Source organism: Tinamus guttatus, unplaced genomic scaffold (assembly GCF_059628265.1).
Source record: "Tinamus guttatus ecotype Peru unplaced genomic scaffold, ASM5962826v1 Tinamus_guttatus_pri_ptg000083l, whole genome shotgun sequence".
NCBI lineage: Eukaryota > Metazoa > Chordata > Aves > Tinamiformes > Tinamidae > Tinamus > Tinamus guttatus.
This window is the reverse complement of record NW_028288617.1, coordinates 4636402-4664106: the sequence shown is the minus strand read 5'-3', so window position 1 is coordinate 4664106 and position 27705 is coordinate 4636402. Positions and strand designations below refer to the sequence as shown.

Below are 27705 nucleotides of genomic sequence, written 5' to 3'. Positions count from 1 at the left end.
CTTTTGCTGCCTCCCACCCATCTTTCCTTGAAAATTTTATGCCTGAGCAATTAAAAACTGCCACTGGAAGCAGAGTCTTCAAAGGATATATTGTAGCTTATCTTAAAACTGCAAAAGCATTCAAGCTAAAATACATGATCATTCTTCATAGAATAAAAAGTTTTGTTGGCATTCTCTTGAGATAATTACATTATTGCAAGTAGAGAGCAATAAGATAAATTACATACTATTATATTTTTTCCCCATGGCACTTTTTGGAATCAGTAATATTTTGAGGTAACAGCAACTGAATGGATCATTGTGACCACAGACCTGTTTTGGAGGAAGAGGCCAATTTCCTAATGGAGGAAGGCATTTTCTGCAATGGAAGACATTTTCAGAAATGGCTGAAACCTCATCAGCTGGTTATTAGCCATGCAGCAAGGCCCTGAGGCTTTGAAGCAAGTATGAAGTGAAGGAGTTACTAAAAATTAAAAAACATTTCTCATTAAAATGCAACTGTCTTAGAAGGTAGTTGTAGAAGCATTTTAAAAAGGTCCTAGTGCTACCCAGGGAATTATTGACTAGTAAGCCTTATATGTATACTTGCTAGGATCTGCTGATGACACAAAGTTATGTAGGTTAGCTGGCTAAGAAAGGCCTATAAGTAGCAAAGTGGTAACTCAGTCTTCTGTGCAGTGAAGTGGTAAATGAAATGCAATGGTCAGTAAATGTAAGTAATACACATTAGCTGGAAAAAAATGAATTACTTGTGCATCTTGTAATCATTTGGTTTAAGTACTAGCTCACAGCTCAGTGAAAATCAGTACTTGATGTACAAGACAAAAACAACAAACACACAAGATGCTACAAGACAAGAAAATAATACGGTTCACGTTGTATACATTCATAGAAATATATAATATAGTCTTATATAGAATACTGTAGGCCACAAAAAAAATCGTGTCTTAATTTTTTTTCAATAATGAATGTCTGACAAAATGCAATCAAAGTGATTACGAAAAGAGCATACAAAAAAAACAACAAACGTTTCTGTCTCATATAGTGAGAGTCTGAAAAATCTGGAAAAAGTTTACTTAAGGAGAAAGGAATAAAAAAGAATGTGATAAAAAGGAGGTAGAACACACTTGGTGGCAGTTTGTTTCTTGTGTATCTCAGAACATAAAAATGGTGAAATTTAAGAAATTTAAAACATGAGAAATTCAGAACATATGCAATATATATATATAAGCTCATTATCCTACGAAGTCATCAGTATCAAGAAAAAAACAAATATTATGAAATTTGTACTAAGAGGTTTTTTTCTTTTTTTTTTTAAAAAAAAACTAGTCTTCTGGATAAGATACTGAAGTAATTTAAGGGCATAAATTAACCCCCTCTATCTAATAAGGGATTCTTAAAAATCTGGTATTAGCCATTGTCAGAGATTGTAGTGAATAAGATGGACATCAAAACCAAGCATGAACGATTTTTATATTCTTCATTTATTTTAACTGACAAAAAAAGAAAAGATATCTTTGATAAAATAGCATTTCTGCCATCACTAGCTATTACTACATGCTTGCTACTTCAAATCAGGATCACTTCAGCCTTACTGAGGCTAACTTAAACCACTTCTTTCTTGGCTTTGAATCATGCTATTATTCTAAGATAAAGAGATGCTGGATGGGAAATGTTCAGCATTTTCTTTTCTTTTTTTTTTTTTTTAGCAAATAGAGCTGTCACTTCTTCAATTTTTCTGTGGGTTACAAGGTCTTTTCTATGCTAGTCTATCACAATAATAGCAATAATGATAAAAGAAAATTCCCAAACATATTGCTTTGTGGGGTACATTTTGTAATGATCTTTTAAGTGCACTTTCTGCACAATACAGCAATCAACCTGAACAAAATACCTTGCCCTGTTTAGACTATAAATAATGTCAGTGATAATTGATGGTCCTATATGTAGCTTTTCTGCAACCATGCCAAGAAACACAGACTTTTTACTGGATAACACAATAAACAGAATCCTGCCTCGAATGCTAGCTCTGTGAAAAATACCTACCCAATCTCCAGAACCAGGAAGGCAGTAACTCAAAAGAACAAAAAGGAAAGAAATAAACACCACCACCCCGCCCCCCTTTCAAAGGTTTCCAGGGGGTCTCTCTATGATAATAGGCTACAAACAGAAAATGCTGCTAATGATGCAATCTCTTGTTTTAGTCTTTGCTCTCTGTTTTGAGACTGTGAAAAAAAGCAGCGTTTCAAGAAGCCCCGGGGTGATTACAAAAGCAGTGGAGATACAGAGAGGATCAGTACACTAGATGTTCTTCAAAGAGGATTTATTCATGCTTGCTATAACACAAAAGACAATAAAAAATATTTTTTTGTGTGTGAAAATTCCTATTAATTAAGAGCTAATTTTTCAACGATTGCTCTGTTTGACATCTCCAAAAAAAGGCTCAAGGTCTTAAAAGAAAGGATAATTCAGTGAGCAATTTATCAGAAAAGGAGGGTTTCCCCTCCTCTTTTTTGCTACTTACCATGCATAATTAGTATGCGACAATACCCAGAATGAGTTCCCTAAAACAATTCACAACACATCTCCAGTGACCTGCTAATCTGTATATAATGTTTTTAGAATCCGGAGGTGCATCAGTCTCTCTGTGCTTGCACACTCACCTCACGTAGAAGCAAAGAAGGCTGCAGAACATAATTTATTATTCTGCATCACATTTCATCATGCCCCTTAGCAGCTACTTGATACATTATCAAGATAAATGCAAGCAAGCAAGCAAGCAAAAAAAAAAAAAAAAGAAAAAGAAAAAAACAAAGCAGTCTTTCCTCCTCCCCAGCCTAGGATGCCTCAAAGACTAAGAACCAATGGTAATCCCTCTTTCTTCTTCTAACCAGGCACTCAAAGCAAAAACAAACCTTGACCAGGTTATTTTTTCTATAGAGTTTGAATGACATTTTCAACTCTGCAAGACAAATACATCCATAAATAAACATGCAGTGCAGTAACAAGGGCAATGTCTGGAACACTTAAAAGTTAAATTACTTTCAAGCCATGCAACATCTCATTTTTCTTCCACAAATATATAATAAACACTGCTGGCATGGTGTGTCTGTCCATGAACACGCGTGCCCCAGGAGAAGGCTTGTCATCTGAGAGCATGATAAGTGACAGAAACTTTACAGCTCCCCCTTTCTTTTAATTACCTTGTACGTATAAAATAAAGACTTGTTCTGTATTTAGGGAAAAGAAGTATGTTTGCAGGGCGTCTTTGGGAGTTTTCCACTGCTACGTGTGGTCAAGCATCCAGCATTCCTTCCCCTGTATCCCTGTCCACAGTCACAGACTCTGCCGTCTGGCCTGGCAGGCACAAGGAAGGGCCACGCTCAGACTATTTAGCAGCTGAGGCTGGTACAGGATTCAGCTACCAAGCTGTTCAGCACTGTATCCTAAAAAAACTCCATCCACAAAGCTGCTGCGATCCCAAGCTTCTGGAAGTACTTCAAAATGGGAGCTACCACACAAAACACTATGCTGCTCAATACCTATTTACTTTAAATTGTCTTCCTTTGTGACACCAAAATGTGTAGATAGGTAAAGCATTATAGCTAAAGTTTTGCTGATACTCAACATCGAAAATTGTACATTGGGTTTATTGCTTCATTTATTTATTAATAGGCATCAGGCTTTGAATTTATTTCCACCAGGGTAACATTATAACAGTTAAAAAAAAAAAAAAAAAAAGTGTGAGAAGATTATAAAAGAAAGAATGAGATGATTCCACAGTTCTTGGGGGAATGCTCATAGGGTGTAACAAACAAATGGTCATTCCTTTAAATTTCTCCAATGTCTACTTGCAGTCAGTAGCTTGTCCTCAACAGCAATAAAAGATTTTAAAGCTTAACTATTTACTATGTCAAGTTGCCCCATAATAGAAGGAATTCCAGTGCTATGCCAGCAAAGCTTACTAATTATTTTATTTTATTTTATTTTATTTTATTTTATTTTATTTTATTTTACTTTATTTTATTCCTAAAAAAGCATGGCCAAACCACTGCAATCTACCACAAAACGTACTGGCAGCTAGGAAGATTGGTGGAACATTTCCCTCTCTTCACTTAGTAAGCAGGTGGTAGCACATTTTGTACTTGCTCATATAAAGTGATTTATTCTTTACATACAAACTCTGCTTTCCCTTTGGCACTGATTGCAGCCTAACATTTTAAAAGTCAGGTGTAACATGACCACTGTGATCAAGGCTATACCCCTGGAAAGGTGATTATCTACCAATTCTAAAATGACTGGTAAAAAGGATGAGTTCAAGCAGATAAAATAGCAGAGCACAGGGAAATCAAAATTGTTTATAGTATCAGCATCTGTTTAGAAAGTAATTCAGCTAGGAAAAATTAGCCTATTCACTGCCAAGGTTGTAAACATGGCCATTGATACACAATTGAAATATAAGTTGAAAAATGTCTATGTGCTTTTCCATTTAATGCTTTTATTATAACGCTTTTATTATTTCTGTAATAAAATGTCTAATTTGTTGACTGTAAACATTTAGGAAAGGCTAGAAGCCAATTTATTTACAAAATAGAAGGGAATGGACTTTTGATGATTAAAATACACAATTCCAACAACAGGCCTTCCAACTCACGGGCCAGTGAATGACTTAAAAATGTGGCTCATTCCTTTGTAATTTCTGTACCTTATTTAAAGTACTCCCAAGAAATTCAACCTCCAGGTATACATAAGGAATAACAGAAACACCTCTAAAATAATTGCTTATCTGAAAACCGTTTAAGTTCATATGTCGCACATACTAAAATGAAGTTGTGAAGGAGAGGAGAGGAGAAAGACTTAAAGAAAAATGCATGGGAAGGATTAGAAATAACAATCAAGTTTTGGCAACCAGTTTTACACATGCTCACAATAATGATGTTCATGCTAAGCGCCAAATCAGCCTCCTTCATCTTATATTTTCCTTGCACAATATAAGCTAATATTATCCCCTGGTCACAATGTCCTGAATTTCTATTACTCTTTTGCAACATCTTTTGTAGCTAAATGTCTCCAAAATCTTTATCTTTGAACTTCCTTTTCTTTCTCAAGTCCACTGAGACTGATAAATCCTAATGTCATTTATTCAGTCCAAAAATTTTTAATGAACTCTCAGTCGACTTGGTACAGAGATTACTCGTAACTGTGGAGTTCATTAATTAATTAGAAATGAACGAAACTGCAAAGAGAGAGTTTTAAATTAAAGCAATAATTTAAAATCACTTGGATTTTTTAAAAATAGTTACAATGGATTATACAGATTCGTTTATGTAATAGTAGAGATTATAAAGATTGTACTAATTTTATTAGACTTATTCTTCATAAGACAATTATGAACATTCACATTACTGCAACCTTGTTTTCTTTTATACAATGGATATAAATGGCATTTGCTTGTTTTTAAAGGACACCAGTAGTGAGGTCCTTCATTTACTGAGAAGTTGCAGGCAAACATCCCAAAATACTGGAAAGCCCTTGACACTCCAGATCCTCATGAAGGTCATTATTTAACTTACCTGTATATACCACTGATTTGAATATATTTGAAATAAGTATTTAAGTGTTCAAATATAAATGGCTGAAATCCCCTGGGATAAAACTGTATTGTAGCAACATAATGTTTTTGCCACTATGAAGCAAAATTGATTCAAGATTTGAGAAGTTACAGTCGATAATACATATTTTATATAAACATGTACACACATGCACAGAACAATTTTTTCTGAATTCTTAAAACACGCTCCTTAAAACAAAGATTAATATTCTAAAATAATATTTATGAATTCCAAAAGCATTTTAAAAAATAATTTAACCCCTTTAATTCAGAATCCAATGGAACAATACTACATGGTGAAAACACTTTTGTTTCCTTATTTATCTTGAAGTTATCAAATTTTACAGACACGTCATCAATTAAATTCTATCTTTGCAGAACATTTTTAAGGATCCATTTCACACCAGGGAAGAGAAATTCCCTATGCAAAAAAAAAAAAAAAAAAAAAAAAAGTACTACATAACTAATCCTATAAAAATAAGGAACAGCTTACTTTCTAAATTATGATCACGTAAAGGCAGGAAAACAATAAAATATAGGGAAAAATTATGTGCTTTGTAATTTTTTCCCTCAATTACCTAAATAAAATACATAAAAAGAACACAATGTTTCAAACATTATGGCAGGACTCAACACAAATTGTTTCTCCAGCTGGTTTTGACATGAGTTGCATTTGCGTATTTGAGAGAAGAATTGGTACATACTTTCTCCCAAATTTTTAATATTATTTAAGGCTAAGACAAAATTGCTAGTGTTTGAATTGCTTATTGTTTGCTTCACTGATTTATCTACTCATTACTTATATCACAGTGCATATATGACTGGTGCTGAAAGTTCTTATGAAACTCCATAGATCATGAGATAGTAAGATTTATGCCGGATTCACATTATGCTGGATTTCAAATTCCCTCAGGGTGATGAGTTCCACCTTTATGCTTACTAAGTTCCTAGTTCACCAGATACTGCAAATCAAAAGGATCAACATTTAAGATGCACAATTAAAATAGGCATCATATCCATTTTATATTATTTTAGAACTGCCTGCCTCTACAGGCAATGTATGCCTCTAGAGCAAGAATTAGAGGCTGATATGACACTTTTGTCAAGTTCTGGATTTGACCTCCTAGGGCTACCTAATATTTGGATTTGGTGCAGTAGTGAAGTTTTGAAGCAAACCTCCTGGCAGTCCTCAGTTGATACATGATGGTTTGTTTCACAGAGCAGTTCTGGGGCGCACCTGACTGCTTTTGTAGGAAGCTAAACTGGAAGTCCTATCTAGGTGCACATCAATCAATCTCCAGCCCTAAAGGGGACACAGAAGTCCAAAGAAGAACCTCATATGGCTTTCAGTCACTTGTGTGAAATGCAAGGACCAGACTAGGTTTAATGGAAAGCAAGGCATCCAAATCACATACATAGATACATGAGCCCGAATACCAAATACTTTGATCTGCTTATGCAGGTGCTTCCTGTACACCCTGATATACTGCAGCAAACTTGCATGTTCCTGATTTTCTGCATGAACTCTCAGTCTGTAAGTCTGTTAGTTTACCACTTGGGAGTCAACACAGTGCATACCATCACTGATCTGCAGTTTGGTCATGAATGTTTTAGGGTGCTTTGCCTGTACTGTTTGGATAGCTGCTGTTGGAAATTGGTCTTTGTGTTAAATCCCCATGCCGTGACAGTTGTGACTTTTGTAGATGTGACCATACACAAAACAAAACAAACAAAAATCAAACTCCAAACCAAATCAAACTCCATTCTCCCTCTCCCGAAATATTCTGTTCCCAGTATTTACTCTAAATTGAAAATTAGCATAGTCAAAATTTATAATCAGTGGACTCTAAGCTGAGATTTACAGTTTTGCTACTCAGATGCCTCAACATTTGGAACATATCATACAAAGCCTACTTGCACAAGAACCTAACACGTGCACCTAGCAGCCATCTCCAGAAATATGATGATGCAAATTTAGGATTCCTTTCTGAATATCTAGTGGTGACAAGGAAATGTGACAGCACGCTTTCATAATTTCTCAAGAGTTAAAATAAATCATAACACAGATTTTACATACTCTATGCACAAATATTTAAGCATATTTTTTTCTCTAGTCAAAGTTCACATGATAAATAAGCAAAATATTCTTCTTTATTTCACTGCTCACCTTGAATAGCCAAGTTTCCAAACAAAGCTGATGCATTCAAAAAGAAATCAGTACCGAATGAAACAGTAACCGAAAATCAGTAGTTTGGCTAACGCCCTGTGTCACAGTATGTTAGTCTGCCTCCAGCTTGTATCACTTCATATTCCTAGCCCACAAAAATATCACATAGACTCAGGATCAGAACTTGAAGAAGTACAGAATACTGAAGGATCTTAGCTAATGATTCCAGATATATTTGTATATCTTTTTTTTCTCGACAGTACTATTAAGGAAATAATAATTGCAATCTAATCCAGTTAAAGCTGTTGTTCAAAAAAATAGCATGCAGTGTAGTTTATGTAATAATGAAACTCCAAAACTTAAGAACTTCTGAATCACACAGGAGAGACAAGAAGCAATATATATATATATTCTAAGGAGAAAGGGAACTTAAATAGATGTGAACATATTACTTTAACTGTCAATTTATTTTTCAGATAGTCTGCCTACAAATTTCCATTCCAAAACCAAGTTTTGCAAGTTGTATATCAGACAGAGAAAGAAAATACTATTGTTTCAGAAAGATTTCTCAAACTGATTTTAAATAAAAAACAGGAATTATCTCAGAGATTTAGAATGTATAAGAGACGGCTTAGAAAAAATATATGCCCTCTTATAAAAAAAAAGTTATTTTTAGTGTTTAGACAATTAAGAGGTAAATCAGCCACAAATGAATGAAAAATAAACATTTTTAAATTATTTTCTCTAAACCTTGACTAGGCAAGTAAAGCTTTTAGATTTATGCAGAGTGGAAATTATTATATTTTGCTATTACTGCAGAGTACCCTGCAGTAAATAAGAGCAATAAATGGTACTATAAATGCACTATAAATGGTAGGTATAGTGAAGGAAAAATCACACTTCTGATGACCTCTTGCTTCAGCAAAATAAACATTTTTGAAAACAGGTTGATGACTTCTTAAATGTAGCCTGGACAGTTCATTGATAGCTTTTTAGCTAATTTGTTCCCTCCTTACCTTTTCTGGAGGTGCAGGAGGATCAAATCTCTTTGCACAAACTAGAAATGAATCAGGCTGTGGCTTGCCATGCTTCACCTCAGGGTCATCTCCCAACACAATATGATGAAAAAGACCAAAGAAGTCTTTGTGTCTGGATGTTTTCATCTGAAATGTCACTTCAGCTGAGCTAGTGGCAACGGCAATGGGTATCCTGTGTTTATGTAAATGACGGATCAACTTATCAACCCCTGCAAGACAAAAATATTTTATATAATATATATAATACACGCACACACATTTCTATTAACATTATGCTATAACACATTTAGCAATATCCCAACAATTTCCTCTGATCGAACATAGCATCTTTTCTTCATCAGCGTGGAAGAGAATTCTGAAACATTTCCATTCCACACACACACACACACACACACCAAAAATGTTTCTCAAGGTACATGCGTATTCTAGAATTAAATAGTGCTTATCTCAAAATATGCAAAATGAGTTCAACATCACTGCATCTGTCCACCCACCAGAAACTCATTAAGCAAAGTCTCTAATATTATGCATGTTTATCCTTTCAAACTCCCTGTAAGTGTGAGAAATGCATACAGGGGGGAATGCTTTCTTTTATAAATGCATACATGAAGCCATTCTTCTGCTAGTGAAAAATCAAGATCAAAGAAAGCCTCTTCACACTGAGAGGTATGGTCTTCAATTTCTGTAGCAGGTATCCAGCTGGCCTCAAGCAGTCCCTAAGAGAGTTCAGATTCTCTCTTGTGCAATTATCGCAGAAAGTAACATTGAGAAGAAAAGGGGAACTGTCAATCACAGCTGTTAATACCAGAGCTTTGTCTACCGATGCTATGAACCCAAAGAAACGAACACCTCAAACCTAATGGTTAGAAACCTTCAATGTAATTCCGTCTTCTATTGAAGGTTAATGCAGAAAACCGTGAAAACACAGCAGCCTGTGTAAGAGGGAAACACACTTCATTATGCCGTCCAGCGTGGAGCTTCCTATGTAAAGGTTTTGATCCTTTTCCACTATGGCACTCTCAATGTAGGATACCCTCTCCTAGACAAAATAACCACCGAGGTCTAGCAGAGAATGAGAATAGATGTCTGTTCTCTGCCAATTCACAAGAGAACACCCCTCCATATCTGTAAAATCACTTCAGCTCTATTTTCTAGCATGAATACAGACTCTCCTGGGCAAAGGATATTAGTTTCAGGCAGATAACCTTCCAATTGACTTTTGTCTTGATTTTCCGAACTTGCTCAGGAAATGCTGTCAGTGGGCAACAATACGGCACACACTTTGCTTCTTTTCGTTGCTTCTCATTCAAAAAGAAAACAAACAGCTACAAAGATGATTCCTTCCTTAATAGGCTGATTTTACAAAACAAAAAGGTCAGCTTGTAATGATTGACAGAAACTCAGGCTACCAAAAACTTAGTACTGCGTGAGGAAATCCTGTTACATTTTGGCAATAGGTTTAAAGGGGACAGAATTCCCTCTCTTTTCTTCCCAAGGTAATACATTCCATAATAATATACATAACGAGACACAGACACCTACATTGCTTTAAACTATACTTCTTTTTAACTTAAAGTCACAAGTTTTAAAAAGATGCCAGAGTTAAGTTTTTTGTTCCATCTTGTCTTGTTCCTGTTCTTTACCCTGCACTCACATATTCACCGTGGCAGGACATCTGCCGCAGAATTCCCATGGGATAATTTAAGGTATACATAGGATCCACAGTAAAGCAAAGGAGTAGGGCAAGTTAGCCTTGGGAGAGAGCTGTGCTTGTGTGATTATATTGTTTTGGTTAGCAGCAACAGGTTTTAATATAATGTTTTGAAGCAATTATGTGTACCTTATTTTCTAGATTGCTAAATTCAATTTTCCAAAATACAGTAAGTATATAAGAGCACGTATACCATGCTAAACCACAGCACTTGAAATGTTAAGTCCCAAATTGGCCATATAATGAGAAAGCACATAGTTTTAGCCTTCTGAATTTCACTGCCTGCTACACAACAGGTATTATTCTCAATTACTCTAGAGATGTACTGAAACAAGTTATTCTATTTTTACAAAGCACTCAAATACTATAATGGTCAGAACGGCAGATTAGAAAGTTAAGGTTTTATTTCATAATACATATAAGGGGTCAATTAAAATTATAACATGATCCTATTTTCATATATCTTTACTTTGGGCATTCACTTTTCTAGAAGCTGTAAAACTCATTGCCTTCACAAGGCCACCAGTAGTTCCAGAACCTTTAAATCTGTCATGTGCAATGAAGCCACTATAGCTAATGTATCAAAACTGATAATAGCAGCTAGTTGATTTCTTCCATTGCAACTAGTGCAACCATTAAAGAATGAGAGGACACAAACTGCTGGAAAGTTTCAAAGATTTCATGCTGGCAGCAGAGAAGATGGATTGTTAGAGGCAGAAAGCCCCAGAAAGGAGTGTGTGACACACGCTTTATTTTGTTTCCCATAGGTGTGATGCTTCCTAAACCCCCATCTTTAACCACATTCTTACCCCATCCCACCTATTTGCTGTCTTGCCTCATTCCCTCTGGCCCCCAGCATCAACCCCTACATCAATCTCACATAGCTGCTCTTTCCCAACTGTGCCATTCCCAATGGCTTAATAGCCATTTTGATCACCTACCACAGATTTAAGCATCTTACCGAAATTCTCAGTGCCTCTACTTCTCTGTGTTCTTCTCTATGAAGTGTTTGGCTAGTATTCCTAAAATTGCCTATTCTGAACACTTAAGCTACCTTTCAAAGCACGTTAGCTAACTTTGATAAAAGCTGTCCAGCTGCAGTTGCATGGAGTTCCTTGAACACTGCTTTTCATAACAACAAAAGCAAGTTTAGCTTTTAGTGCCTGAAGCAGCATAAGTGTGTGTCAAGACAGTATCACATCAGGTAGCAGAGACATAATGCAAGTTGGGCATGGGGGGCGGCAGGGAGGAGGGGGCGACCCCTTTCCAGTGGTGGCACCAACAGAACTAGAGGTAATGGCCACAAACTGAAACACCAAAAGTTCCACAGGAACTTAAGGAAGTATTTATTAGCAGTGAGGATGACAGAGCACTGGAACAGGCTGCCCAGAGAGGTTGTGGAGTCTCCTTCTCTGGAGATCTTCCAAACCCGCTTGGATGCCACCCTGTGCCACGTGCTCTAGGTGACCCTGCGTGTGCAGGGGGGTTGGACTAGATGATCTCTAGAGGTCCCTTCCAACCTTAACGACTCTATGACTCTAAGTTTGTACACACTTCATTCCAGTCACTATCTCCATTTGTCTAAGAGGTGTTCAATTCTTATCTTCCAGCTACTTGAATTCTTATCCCACTTGCCATGCCTCGCTACTTTAAACTAATCTTAGTCCCTGTTTCCAGAATACCTATGCTTGGTCTCTGGTTCCTAAAAAAAAACAATAAAAAACAAAATAAAACAAAACAAAATCCCTAGCATGCCAATTCTTTTCTTTGATCTCCCCAGCTTCTCTGATTTGTATTTCCCACATGGCCCAGCCTGTTTGCTCCACTGACTCCCAGCAGTCTCAGGCAAATCAGACTCCTTGCACCAATCTGGTCACTTCTGCCTTCTGTTCCAGAGGAGGAAAGCACAAAGCATAAAGGCGATAGGTTACTTGCATCGCTTAGCTTGTTCAGGGAAGGAACATCCTGAAACGCAAATTTAAAGTCCAAGTTATTATAAGCCACAAAAAAAAAAAAAAAAGGGTCACACTGATAGTTTTAGCAAGCAGGTAATCACAGGATACGTGACTTCATGATATATATATTTTAGTAACATGTTTGTATATATGCATGGTATAAATATAACGCTCAGTGTTTAGTCAGAAACATGCTTGCAGGGAAATGGCTGATTACCATAAAAAATGCATTCTAATGAGATTTTTTCTTTTTAATTTGCAATGTACGACTTCATAGGAAGAGGGCAATAGCAAGACTCTGTTAGTTAATCTCATGGGAATGTCAAAACCATTTCTAGCCATTTGATCATCTTTTCTGTACATGAGAAATATAATCACCCTCCTTTATTTTAGTTTACAGCTGAAAAAAAAATAACTGCAACTTGAATATCGTCTAGCAAGCAAACATATTTAAAATGGCTTTAATATGTATAACACTGATAATTGCAAAGCCCGCTGCTTTAGGCGCTCCTAGAGCTACAGAGAAGTGCTGTGTATGCGGCTGGCCAGTAGGGAATCAAGTGCTTTCTAGGGCTTTCTAGTCAGTACAAAACTACTTTTAATTTGATTCCAGTTTATCTCCTAGTCCTGCCTTTGGAGTATTTTTATTCTAAGTTTTGGGGGAGTTATTTTTAGCCCTTTTACTAAAATAACCCATTCAGAAAACTATTTTAACCCTCAAAGACCAGTGATGGACAAAAATAATTTAAAAGGACTTTAATAGAAAATTTAAGAGTTAAGACATTTTTAGCCTGAAATGCCCAAGGAAGGCAGAAGAGACTGAAGAGAAAGAGCAACCACAAAAACAACAAAGAAAAATCTGACTCTCTGTGAAACAAAGAGCATCCCTCAAACATATTCCTCACCTCCAAGGTTAACCTGAAGAGCGGGTATGACAGGAGAGAAAACACTAAAAAGGAGGAGGAGAAAAAAAAGCACAATGGACAGAGGAAGAGAATAGTGACATACTGGCAATATGAAGAAGTTCCTGCCAGGAAAGAACATGAGGTTGGGGAAGGAAGTGCTTCACATATGGGCAACAGCAGCCGCTTGACAAATTGCCAGAAATTATATATAATTTGCTGACCAGCTTTTCTTTTCTAGGAGTAACATTAATACATTCTTTATTTTTTTCAAATAATTAATCTGAATGAATATCTTCATTATGATCAAATAGGAAATGCTTAAAACATTGTTAGGCTCAAGATACAGATTTAAGTGTAATCACTTATGAAGGATGAGATCAAAAAGTGAGAATTTTTCCAAAGAGAAGAATTCATAGAACATGTTTATTTCTAGCTTCTGTCAAAGCCAACTATGCCAAGTTAATCCTTCAGACATTGCTTCTTACTACAATTAAGAAAATAAATGGCAGAGATAAAGAAAACATGCCTTGAATGCTTTTGCAAACACTTGTGTCTGTCTCCAAATAGCCCCACATTCATCGCCACTGTTAAGAGCAATAGTTGTTTTACTGTGACTTCAGGTGCAAAGATACAAAACTGAAGTTCAGGCCTTGAAAACCTGTTCTCATCCTACATGCTGAGTCCAGGGATTTTTTTTATTTTCTTTATGCATCATTATTCCCCAATAGACAAGTTTCTACAAAGACTTACAGTGCAAGAAGTCTGGCATATTTTGCTTATTGCATCTTAAAACTGCATTCAAAGCTAGCTCAGCTGTTTTGATAATCTCTACAAACAGCAATGTCATCAGCAATAGACTTTTTTTTTTTTTTTTCCTCCCCAAGTGAAGTCATATGTGCAAACTTTGAGGAACTGGAATTATTACTGATAACAGCATCTGTAGATTAGTAAATAGGTGTATCAACTACCTCACCCACCTGGAAACATAATCAATCTGCAAATGTGCCCCTGCACAGATATCTGCTCTATTCCCAGAATCTAGTCAGCCAACTGAAAGCTGAAGCTCCATTGTTTTTGAGAACAGCTTTTCAAATGTAAAGACAGGCACTCCTGCCTTGCTACACTTCCAGATGGACAGTAATACAAGGAGCATGAGTCTCCTCTTTTAACATCAAAGCATCAAAGCCCTTTATTTATGCCCCCTTAAATCTTTACACTAATAAGTAAGCCCATTTTCCTTCCCCAAAATGCTAACCTGTTGTCATTCAAATACAATTCTATTGTATTGCAATTCTAAACTGCAAACTGAAATGCAATTAATTTCTTATTCCAGATACAGATTTCTTGATTTTGAAAATTTCTGAAGTAAGACCATATTAAACTAATGGAAATAAAGAGCTGTAAACATAGAGTAATGGTTTAAATGTCTTTTATTTATTTATTAAAAAATATATACCTTCATAATAATCTGCAGCCTTTAGCAGAAGTAGCATATCATGTGTGGGTAGAAATACTAAAAAAATAATCTAAAGATTATGCAAGTAATAACACTTTCCCTATCTCCTATGTCCTTGCTATGATATAGTTATTTTTCCTGAAAACTGTGCTCCCTTCAAAGAGCTTATTTTCTTAGTCCCACTGTTCAGAGCTTCAGTTCATTTGTCACAGGCTATGTTTACTCTAAGTTTTTATTAGAGGTAGCCAGCTATAGAAAAGCACTGTTGTGGAAAGGTTATTTCTTCAGGGTTTTCTCTTATATTCCCCTGGTGCATGTCATGATTTCAGTACGTGAATACTTGTGTTCGTTGGCGTTCTCTGTCCGCTTGGCTTCCCTAGCTGTAAGGGAGTTAGAATGAAGCTGTTCCTTGCTCCTCCAGAGAGCAGAGCTTTGTATTTTTCATAAAACCACCTTTAATACAAATATTTAATTTTTGAAATGATCATTCGCATATGTGAAAAAAACAACGAGGTAGGATAGCAAGATCAAATACAATGAGGAAGTCAACTGTAGAGGAAAAAAGCTTCATAAGAAGAACAACTTGAGATGCTCAAGACGACAGCAGTTCAAAAACATTTTAGAGTTTTTATTATTATTTCTTTGTAAAAGCTATAGAACAACAAAAGCCATTTTTGTTTGATTCAATTACCACCCCACTAGCTCTAGAAACTTCGCCACTATATCCAACTACTAGTACAAGTATTTTACTATTTCTGCGTATAGTCTTTTATTAGGAAGACAGTACCTTTCTATGCATCTTTCTTGTACTTTTCTTTTGGAAAAAAGCAATCAAAAGGGAAGTGAGGACCTGATTTAAAGGTGACCTAAAAGAAGCTTCCATGAAAATGTGCTTCATTAGTATATGCAGCACAGCTACATAGAGTTAAGACTTTTTAAATTAAGACTTTGATTACATTGAAAACAGCCAACAAAAACTCCATTGCCATGAAGATATGCAGTGAAAATTCCTGTGAACTCATTTACTTCTGCCTTCCTTGTAATTGCTGTGTAAGAAATTAAGGCCACCTCTCACAGAGCGACATATCTGGGAGACTTGTTTGGAACCCTCCCTTCCTCCTACTGGAAGTGAGCCCAAACACTGCATTGCTTTTTTTTTTTTTTCTTCTTTTTTCTTTTTGCCATTTAGTAGTCATAACTAAAAAGAAGAAAAGAAAAAAAAATCAAAAGGAATAAGGTCCTCTCTTCTTCAGCCATGAAGATACCTTCTTCATTTTGTACACATATAATAGTATTCATTATTCCTGCAAGTAATCATATATAAATAAATAAAATGCAGCCTTTTCAAATAATGAAAAAGATAGATAAGGTTTCTTTCCTCCAACTCTTTCAATGTTAAGCTTAGTGCATTCAATATACAATAGTTAGTGTATTCTACTTATAATAGTTACACTGTTGGCTAATGAAAAAACAATTAAGTGCAAAAAATTTAAAATGTAAGCTGAATTTAGTTAAGCAAGCTAAAAAAAAGGTTAACTAAGTATCAGCATCTTCAAAACACAAGTAATCATGAATGCCAATGAAATTAATAACTTTGGGGGAAAAAAAAAGAAAAAAAAAAAAAAAAGGAGAAAGTATTTCAACCTTCTACCAGTGTTCTCTTCATTCTCTTTGGATTCAGCTGAAATCAAGTTGACTGTAATAAACTGAATCAATCAACAAGATAAAGGTAAGATTTGTTGTACCGAGCAACAGAAGAACCCAATATTTGACCAATGCAAACACATAGACCAAAGTTCAGGAAGCCAAAAGAATGCTGCCCTAAAACAGTTGCCCAGGGATAGTCCTTGTCTAAATATTTGTGTGCTTTTATGACACTGTTTTCCATTGTATTTTTAAAAGTTATCACATTTTATAAATCGAATGGCGTTATTCCTTATGAAGCCAAATTTAATAAAATGCTCCAAAGTCCTGAAAAAGCTTATTCAATTTGATGGAAAATAATGGTAATTTTTGATTTTCCTTTTTAACTTTATACTGCAGAATGATAAACAATGTATATATTTTTTATTTATTTTCTATATATTCCAATTTTCTTCCTTTTTCCTGTGTCTACCCACCACTGAAAAAATACAGTACTCAACTTGTATCACGTCTGCAATTTCAGATTCAAAAAAAAAAAAAAAAAATGCCCAAATGACCAAAACTATGGTCTTCAGAGACCTGTACTCATGTACTCTTCACTTTGCCATAACACGTTACTCAGAATGAGAGTCTGTGAACCTTCTGTATTTGAAATAAAGAGTTTTACTGCTGAGAAAAAGACTAAAGGAAACCAAAAAACTCAGTCCATTGTTTAAATTAACTACATACATGTATTATGCATATCTTGGACGATTTATAACCTGCTGTGAACAAATTGAATTTGTAGGGATAAATATAACCTCTGTACAAAGAGACTGCTCCTCTCTTGTAAAATCATTTATAGTCCTTGTATTGAATCTAATGCCAGACCAAACTTTCAGATCTTCAAGATTTCATCACTCTTTTTAATCAAAGAAAAGTTAACATTAGCATTCAGAGACTTGTCAACTGGATTGGATTTCTGGGTGATTCAATTACAATCTTTTATGACCATAAAAGCAATTCTACAGTTAAAACCTTGTCAGTCTCTGAACACAGAACACAGCAAAGAAAAACAAAATCTCACAACACAGGGAGAAATTGTCTGTCCACCTAAATCGCAAACTGATTTAAAAATATTTTTGATGCAGCCTGGCATGCTACAACAGCTGCAAGCCCAGCAGCACAGAGCTATTCATTATCTGCACTCGTCCTCAATCCTCAAGTGAAGTCAGCCTTGCCGCTGTGATGGTGATAGAGTGACAGAGGTGGGGCCATCTACCACTTGGTGTAATTGCTACGAGCCTTGTGAGACCTCAGATACATAGCTCTTGTATCCACCTCTTTCTTTCCTGTTCTCAGATATTGTTTAAAGACATTATCTGCAATGGTATGTTATCCTTTCTCTAAGCTAGAAAAGTGGAGGTGGAAACTAATATCTTGACTTGGAAGATAATTGACTACTAGCAAAGAATTTGGTTTTCTCACTTTCTTACTCTAAATTTAGAGTATTGAATATCTTTCTGGTGGCTCACAACCTCCTTGATTACCAAATCGATAATCCCATCTTTAGACATCCTGACACCTTTGACCATGGCGAAAATAAAAGCGTAATTCAGAACCTTTGCCAACGGCAACAGTGGTTTTCTGGTAAAAACGTTTCTGGGTTGCTCCTTTATGACTTAGTACAGAGATCAAATAGTTTGAAGTCTGTAAGTGACTAATATCTGGTAGTTACAGACTTACAAAGTCCAGCAGGGATTCACTAGAGTTTCCTTCCATTAAACAACAATAGCAAAGAATATAAAAGGTAACATGGAAGGAAGTGTGTTTAACTGTTAGGGGCATGAATTAAGGAAATTCTGTGGGTTTCAGTTTGTGCTAAAATTGAGCTATGAGAGTAATCCTTGTGAGATTACTTGTGAGAGGTAACTCCTTGTGTCTACAAAGAAACAACCACTAGTACTTAAACTTGTACGCAGCTTGCACATCACATCCTACACTGGCTGAAGAGGGACTCTGACAACAATATTTCAGCTATCCCCAAGCAACTGCCAGGAGTGGAAACTTCTTGAAAGTGCACAGTCGCTGGCTCACATGATGCTTAAGCACCTGGGCTTTGTGTTGTAATATGAGTGAAAAAGAGAATGCTATGAAAGAATGGCATTAATTTCATAACCCATACGACATAATTATAAGTGTTGTTGACAGCTATATAACTCAACAAGTTTTTTTTTTTTTTTTTCCTGGCTGTATGTATATCCTGGATTCATCTTAAGTGTGTGTTTAGGCAAATGTACATAGGCAGGTTTCATATATTCCACTCTGTTCTTCTATTCCTTTACAGCCCTCATTCATCTGACAATCTACTTTACTGAAATGTAACACCCTATTTGCAGAAACAGAAAGCCTGCTATATCATCCTTGCAGATGACAAGGTCTGTAGTTGAGAGCAATATTTAGATAAGCAGCACAAATGGCAGCCCTGTCACTTTGTCAGCACTGTCTTGGATAATTCCTTACTATATTGTCTCAAACCTAGTTTGCCCTATGATTTGTTCAGAAAATTAAATCTAACAGTAAAAAACTTCTAAGTGTTTGCTGGAAATTCCAAATTATAAAAAAAAGATATATATATATATGTATATATATATATACTTCGTAGATGAAACCACAGCTTAATGTATTGCAAGTCACTTCGGCCATTCTGGAATCTTCAAACTTGTTTTCAACCACTAACATCTCAGATGTCTGTTATATATTAGATGATACAGACTCTAAGATGAAGCACTGCTTTGGCAATTGAATGTTCGTGCAGCTTCCATCACATCCTTAACCAGCACTGACCTAACATTCAGTTACTTGAAAATTAATGCAGTTACCACTGCTGTAACTGGCACGAAACATAACAGATCCTTCTCTGACCTCCTCTCCCTATAAAGAAACAAGGGCTGTTCTGCTTCAGTAACACTTTTAACTACATTGGCTATCATTCAGCACTGATCTACACCAATCCAACTTTGGATCTTATTTTTTGGAAAACTGTAAAAATTGTTTGAATGTAGAACCTCACCTGCCTAAATTATCTGCCAAGGTCGGCCAGTGACAAGCTCAGCAAGCGGGAGTTGTCCTACGTCATTAATACAGACAACTAATTTTCTCTTCCCTGTGTTTACCCATAACAAATCTGAAACATCAGTCTAGTCAGAGAACATTCTAAGCCCAAAAATGTCAGTCACCACTGTTTATTCACATCTTTGGCTGTCTCATTCAGGTCTTACCCAATACCTGCATAAAGTCCAATCTTAATCAAAGAACAACAAAAGGCTGTAGAATAAATCTACAAAGATTGCATTAATTAACATCTGCAGAAGATATGTGAGTCAGGGGAAAGTTACCAAATTAAAAAAAAGAATCTAGTTAACAGATTTAAGCGTAGGTCAATCTTTATCGAAACTAAATAATTGATAACTAGTGTCATTTTGGATTGCCAGCTGATATCAAGCTGGTTTTATCGAAATAAATGGCAATTCAACCTGTATCTTGTATATGCTAACAAGTAAAGGTTAGATGTTTTTACTTCAGTGACCAAGGCTGACTTTGCTTTCCACAATGGCCAAGAGAAATAAGGTGTATTTTGTAACAGAATGTAGTTCAAAGAAAATTATTGCACATAAGTATTTGAATGGAAAGAATAATCAGTTGAACAATTCTGGCTATGATAAATGTGTTTATAGGCTTGTCTCAGCAAAAAATTTGCAAATCTGCAGTAGCCCAGCTTAAGTGAGCCTGGAATTCACTTCCGACGGCAGTAAAATTGAAAAACAATGTTTTATTCGGCTATTCAGTTCTATTACCTCTCTGAATTTTGTCCAAGCCAGCTCAGCAACATTATCACACCCTTCAAAAGCAGACGCACAGTATCTATTCAATGGTGACTATTAAACGTACTACAGTGAAGTACTGCTCCATCACTATGACACATCTCAGTGCCTCAAATGCTTCTCCGGTCTGTCTGTCTGGCAATTACTAATCATAGACTTGGGTGTTTTGTTTGTCTTGCAAAAGAAATATCTGCAGTTAGATCCATAAGTCCAACATAAAAAAAAAATCAAAATCAACTTCCCTCACTTTTCTTTTTTTCATACAGAGTTTAACTAAGCTTGCAGCTTTATGCAATCCTGTCACTAGGAAAGACAGAATTTGAAAGATTATCTAAGTAACTTGGAGGCACCTGAAAGGCTCAAGATCCTTGTGCAGCCAAAAAGTATATCTTTTAATTTTGTTTATTTTTATTTTTTCCTAACATGTCATATATTTTTAGCTTTGCTCTTAATGCATTATGAAACCGCATCTTAACAAAATCTAAAAAATTAAAGCGTCATCATCAATGCATTGTAGAGACTGCCAGAATAAACATCTTTGGAGGGTAATTCAATTCACCTGTATTAGGATAAGCTGAGCAACCCTCCCCCTCCATTGACAACCATCTAGCTCACATGCCATGCCTAACTTTCAGTGCTCAAACTGAGTGAGAAAAACCTCACCTGAAAAAACACATGCCCACAAAGATTTGCCTGTACCTGTACAGCTGGTGCTTGTGCTTAACATGAAGACAGACTACACATACAGCCAGGTAAAATTAACTTGCTAAGTTACACAGCTGCAAACAAATATTTTAAAGCATGGCTGGACTAAGAAATTAAGGGAATTCAAGTATATTTACCCAGTATTTGTTCTTTTTTGTTTCTTTAAAAGATATATAAAAAGGAGCTGTTTTCCAAGTGTGCAAGAAAAATTTTCTGTATCCCAATTAGCTCTTTAGCAGGTAACTAAAAGACACATTTTAGTTAAACTTGTGAAACCAAGAATAATGAAACTGAATCTGTAAGAGAAATTTATGTGAAAGGCAGTTTAACGACTTCTACATTGGTTATTATTTAAGCAAATGCAGTTTACAAATACAGAAGGGAAGTGTACCTGGCAACAGTTCAGCACTATGGAATATTTTCTCCTGCTTCATTTTACTTTCATGTAACAACTCTTCTGTAGTCATTGGAAGATCTAGAACATCCAGCATAATCTGTGCCCCTTCTAAGGCTTTTTTACCCATGACCAAGGATTTCACTTCCCACGTATATGTCTTTCCAAAACGCTCGCAGATTTCTTGGAACACCATCGTATAGAGACGTTCAGTATCTGCCAAAAAATAACAATAATAAAACAGAAGATCAGAAATGTGTAGCCAGAAGAACAACCAATCTTACAGCAGAGATCACATAGATGCCCACCAGATTATCTGCTAGAAGCAAAAGCTTATATCGAAATAGACAAAAGTGCTTCACCATGTTTGCAGAGGGGATGCTAGACTTTGTCAGATTACCTCATAAGTGTCTCATATTTGGAGCTACCATTCCTATGTTAGGAAAAGGCTACTGCAGGCCACAACAAAGAACTCTCTGGATGTGTTCTCTAACCATCTCTGTTTTGCATTGGCAGTTTACCATATAGGTAAGAAAGCAATGTCTTAATTAAAATACTCTACTTATTATTTGTCTGAGAAGGAAAAGAGGGGAAGAAAATCTGGTACTCAGGAGATGGTGTTCCTTATTGTTAATATATAATGTTAAATACTTAAGACCATCTTTGAACAGAAACTTCCTAATGCCTTCAAAAGCCACTGCAGTCATTATTACAGTGCTCCTGGCACCTCAGCATTTACATGCGACTACTCAAGCAGATGCATCCGCTAGTATTTCTAGGGGGAGTTCTGCCAAGAGCAAACTTCAGGCTCAGTTTTGCCAGTGAAACTCTTAGTTTCTATGTGAAAGGTTAATCAGTTTTTGAACTCATTTACTAAAACAAACAAACAAAACAAAACAAAAATGGAAGCTAACAATCCTCTCTGTCTTGCCTCTAGACAAATCTTTAAATAAGAAGGTCAATAACATTTGATTTGAAACCAAAAGGGGAGGAGGGCATTGAAGAAGTCCCTTCATCTTTGACCTTTTAGTCTGCCTTCAAAGTAACAGAGATCCTGAACTCCTGAACCACTCTATCCATCCCTCTTTTCTTCTGTCTTTTTAAGTGACATCTCCTTTAACTGATCATACAGGATCTGATCATACAGGAGGGATTTGTTACTGATCATACAGGAGGCATTTCTTTGCTTCCTGTATCTTTAAAAGCAATATCACCACTTTCACAGTAAAAGGCAAAAAATACGAGAAAACCAGGTAGTCCTTGTTAATGGGATATCTTCAGAGAGATTAGAGACTTCATATATCCTTTGCCTTGGAAAAATTATTAGAGGGAAAATAAAAACTGAAATTATCCAATAGCATATTGTCTCATTTCCTGAATTCCGAAGAGCTGGGTGACAGACTTTAAGCTGCAAGCTTAAGATAGACACACAGATACTGTGAAGGGAAAAGACTGAAGAAAGGGTAGAGCCTGTCCCTGATTACAATGTACCTGAAGATCCTCCCTGAGCTCTGACAAGCACTCACTGCTCAACCACAGAAATCTCCTTGTCCTCCCATCCACATGCAGATGGCTCCGATTTGAAATCAAATGCGAAACATATGGGCTGTTTGCCATCATCTCACCTAGCACCATGTGAACACACAACAGTACAGAAGACACTGCCGCCTGCCAGAGCGCTCCTGACCACCTTCCACCACAGTAACCAGAAGGGAAGCTGAGCCAAAGGATCTGCTGAAGATCCAGATTACCTCTCTGCACTGTTTAACAGGCAGCCTAGTGGATCACAACAGTCTCAGATAAAACATGAAAGAAAAACAAAACAAAACAAAACAAAGAAAACACCACACCTGTACTACTGTTGCTTGTGCTTCTCAAAGAGATATTCCTAAGAAAAAAGTTAAGAGCAATCCTGGAGACCTGTAAAGCCCAGGAAATATATCAGAGCACTCTTCTGAATCAGCAGAAACACATGAGAGTTGGCTTTGAAAAGTGTCAAGCTGACAAGAAGGGAAGAAGGAAAGAACAAAAAAAAAAAAAAAGAAAAGCCTCTTAGCTTGATGCTGCCAGGTGGTTCTCCCTCAGCAAGCTGGGGGGAGTTGACAGGGCATTGCTTACAATTTCACAGTTCTCTCCTTCCTTGTTTCTGATGCATTGATTTTTCTTTTAGATCTCACATTCACCAGGTGCAGGACACAAACGTCTTCCCCAAAGTTGAAATTTGAAACTGAAGATTAATCCTCATCTGAGGCAGTAACGATTACCAACTAAGCCGAAATAAAACAAAACAAGGAAGCAACAGCATAATTGTAGAGCATGACAAATTCAACAGAGTTCTTAAATAATTTTGTGCTAATCTATCCAAAAGTGAATGATTTAACTATGCAGCTAAAAACACTCAATTAAATAGCCTCTTGCATTTTAAATACCACGTCAGACTTGTGTACTGACATCTTTTCTTCTTAAGGAAATTCTTAATAATGTTCAAATTGTCAGCATAAAAACAATCTGCTAGGCGGTGTTGCAGTTTGCAAACTAAATAGTACTCATGAACAATTCTGACTGAAATCTACCCAAATAATTATTTTTTTTATCACACTCACATAATGTCTGAACTTAGATCCCACAGTGCTGATCAAGAAATCACTGCAGAAATTTCATGTGAGCAACTGTATTGATACTGCTCAGAGTCATGAGCAGATCTCAAACAGATCTCAAAACACCTTATTTCCTTCCCTTCACTCATTAATTACCTGATAAAAAAGTTGCTTACAAAAAACAAGACTTTTCTTACCCGGAGATCACTTCTTCCACTCTGCCTAAAGTTGCAACATTTAGACTCAAAAGTTATCATCATTTTGAGTTTCATTACCTCCTGCAAAATATTAGGTATTTAATTCTTGAGAAACAAAGACAATTTCATTCTCATGATTTGGTGATAAAAGATTTGTCAAGCCTTATTGCCTCATTATTAAGGAGCGTATGACTCTTACTGTACCTAAAGCTATAGTTTGGAAAAATTCTTCATAGTTATAGACACTTGCTCAAGTATGTATGTCCCACTACACATCCATAAAAGCAGAAATCAGGGGAATGGGGGGAAAAAGTACACATACATTTAAGCAAATCCACCAGGCTGGGAATCTCATTAAAAACGTATGCTGACAACACAGAAACATGCGTGTGGCAGTGGCCTGTTCTAACAGCTGGAAGGAAAAGCAGAAGACTTCTTAGTTCCTGCTACTTGCAGTAAATATCCTCTTGCACCTTTCAAAATATTCTCCATCTTTGCAGCTCTCATTCTTTGATATATCTTTTACATGGACATCATCAGCATGACGTACTGTCCATCCACTTACTGCACTGCACTGGCAATGAGTGATACTCATTCCCTTGCCTCATATCATCTCACAGTAATTTTTATAGCAAGCCTCCTCGTGTGTAAAAAGAACAGGCAGCTCCACTGGTGCTGTTTACAGTGTATAAAACCAAGTCACAATAAATACAGACAAAGTGACAAGAATGATAGAGGCGCTGGATTGCTCAACTTGTGATCCAGAATAAAAATATGTTGAAGCACGAACACAAAAGCCTAAAGGTAACCTGGCATCAGACCATAGTGTAAAACTTGAGTGTTGATCTGCTTGATCTGCTCAAATCATGGCAGAGTCAGAATCAGAAGTGAAAATTTATCTAGGTTAGGACTACGGCAATCAAAGTAGAATTTAAATCTCAGCTTTATCACTTGCACATCAAGAAGTTGGCACAAGATCAAAAACTATGATCTAATGAATGAATCAGGTACCTGATTTTTTAGCTATGTAAACACCTTTTTAATGTATTATAAATGAATTCATATATTATTTAAATTTTGATTTTATTATAAATTCTAAAATAATGTCCATGTTATTAAGGATGCAAAGCCAGTAGACATGAAAGCTCATCCTAGCTATTCTGAATTCCTCTTTGCTTGAATAATCTGTCCCATTTCTACTCCAAGTTCCCCCGAAGAAAGATGGTTGCAAAATCTAAACAGATTTTCAATCACATGTATTCAACATTTTCTGAAAAGTCAGAATCAGATGATGGATGTTTAAACTCAGCAAGTTTTTGAAGGAGAACTGTTTTTGGTATTCAATTCAGAAATTTAAAATACAAATGATCATTCTTAACAGGATTTTGGCCCAAGAATGAGGAAATCTCATTAGAATTTGTCACTATCAATACTGAATTTAACACAGATTACAATGACTTTTTGTTTTACTATCAGTCTCTGACAATGTTCCTTTAATTCTGTCGGTACATGCAAGAGTGCAAGAACGCATTCAAATTACTCATTTGCTCATTACCAAGAGGCAAATATGATTAAAAAGAAATATAATTATATAAGTGGACGATTTTGTTTGCTTTTTGTCATTCAATTGGTGACATTAAGCACTCCCCACAGGCTGTACAGACTCTGAATTTGTTTGATCACACAAACAAAGAACTGAAAGGTCCGTAGAACTGATAGTGTGAGCAAAGAGTAGGGCCCGAGCCATATTTCTGAACAGTATTGTAAGCTATTACGGAGCTAGGAAATGCCACTGCCAAGATATAATCCACAGCAACCAGACACAAAGCTCTCAAGAACCTGCTGGTGCTCATGGTATGTGGAGAGAAAAAAAAAAAAAAATGAAAAAGCTGGGAACGCACTGACCTTCAGACAGTAAAGCTCAAAAGGAACAAAGAACATCTTCCTGACCTAGCAAATGATTCAAGATACCACTATCCAAAAAAAAAAAAAAAAAAAATCTGGAAGGGTTGTAAAAATCAGTTACTCGAGGAGCAATAGTCTTTTCCATTGAATAACACATGCTGCATAATTCATTCTCCACTCTTCCTACCATCACAATTTCCTTCTGTAAGAACCTGGCATGCCAGCCCACATTAAGAGCCTTAGGATGACTAAGAAGTTAACAAATACATCAGTTTAATAACTGACCTCAGAATCACTTAGGGCAGCAGTGAGGAGGAATCAGGGTGTGGATGAGAAGGAAGGCAAAATAAGTTTCTTTTTGCAGAACACAACAATGATCCTGAAAACAGTATTTTGGCTTCTAATCTCCCTTTAGTGTCTAAGCCTACTTTAACACTTCAAGAGATTTTTATATGCTATATGTGCTTTCTTCTTCTTGTTTTGTATTTTAAATCGAATAGGCAGTGCTTGATACTGGGATGAGTGGTGGATGATGAATGAAAACCAGCCTGGAGATTGTTGGCTTAAGGGCTCATTCCTAAAAAATCAGTTCAAAACCCTTAGCAAAGAGACGAGATAAGGAACAAGGATGTTATTCTTTCTAGATTATTCCTCCCACTCCTTCCAACTTAACTTGCTTATGAAGAAAAATGAATTCTGAATTTGATCATCTTACAGAGACACCCATTTCACTAACTGACAAGAAATCTAGACACGCTGATCATGTACATTCAAACAAACTCTGTGGCCTTAAGTTTCACTTTCCAGGCACATGGTCTCTACTGCTGCCCTCAGCCAGGAAGGCTGAACCTGTAAGCAGACTGACCCATGAAAGCAATCAACTGAAACTCAACTGCAGAATTTCAACTGAATGTTTGTCCCTTGGAATAACATACTTTCATAATCTATACCAAGTATGTCCATGTTATTCTCACCTGAAAGTTAAGAAGGGTAAAGACTGCATTAAAACAATTGGCAAGCACCAAATAACTGCTGCTTCAGAATCACAAACTAGTTTTAAGAGCTAGTTTTAAGAGCTAGTTTTAAGAGTGCTTTATTTGGTAAACCTCTTTATGTGATTGATAAACCATAACTTTTTAAAGGTAAGGAAAAAAAAAAGACTATAATTGCTTAAAAAGAAAGAAAGAAAATTAATGCTTCCCGTTTAATTGAGAAATGATTTACAAATCATTATGGTTTTGATTAGCATTTAGAATAATTCACTAACAGGATCAATTATTCATGTTAGTAAGAAGGAGGTAGAAGTTTGTTTTGAAGCTTTAATTTTTGCACATCTATTTCTTTCTTTCTTTTTCTTTTTTTTTAACTTGTTACACTAGAATGTTAATATGAGTATACTCCAAGAAGATGAATATGCTATGTAGTAATTACCTCAGTAAGTCCAGAGAAACATTGCCACTGGTGAACTCATCCAAAGCACCATCGGTCTATTTGCTGTTCGCTGGTACTAGACCTACTACCATGTATTCAAGTTACTGTTAAGAGGCTTAAAAGGAAA

At 36.1% G+C, this 27705-nt stretch overlaps 1 protein-coding gene across 1 annotated transcript in view; it reads right to left on the bottom strand.

Annotated features, from left to right (window-relative positions):
- PUDP (pseudouridine 5'-phosphatase) overlaps positions 1-27705 on the bottom strand; it is a 65208-nt gene that overhangs the window by 17458 nt on the left and 20045 nt on the right. Inside the window, exons 2-3 of the mRNA XM_088520248.1 lie at positions 21446-21664; positions 8795-9024 (exon numbers count right to left, since the gene is read on the bottom strand). Coding sequence (XP_088376374.1) covers positions 8795-9024; positions 21446-21664 — 449 coding nt within the window. The remainder of the gene's footprint in view (positions 1-8794; positions 9025-21445; positions 21665-27705) is intronic.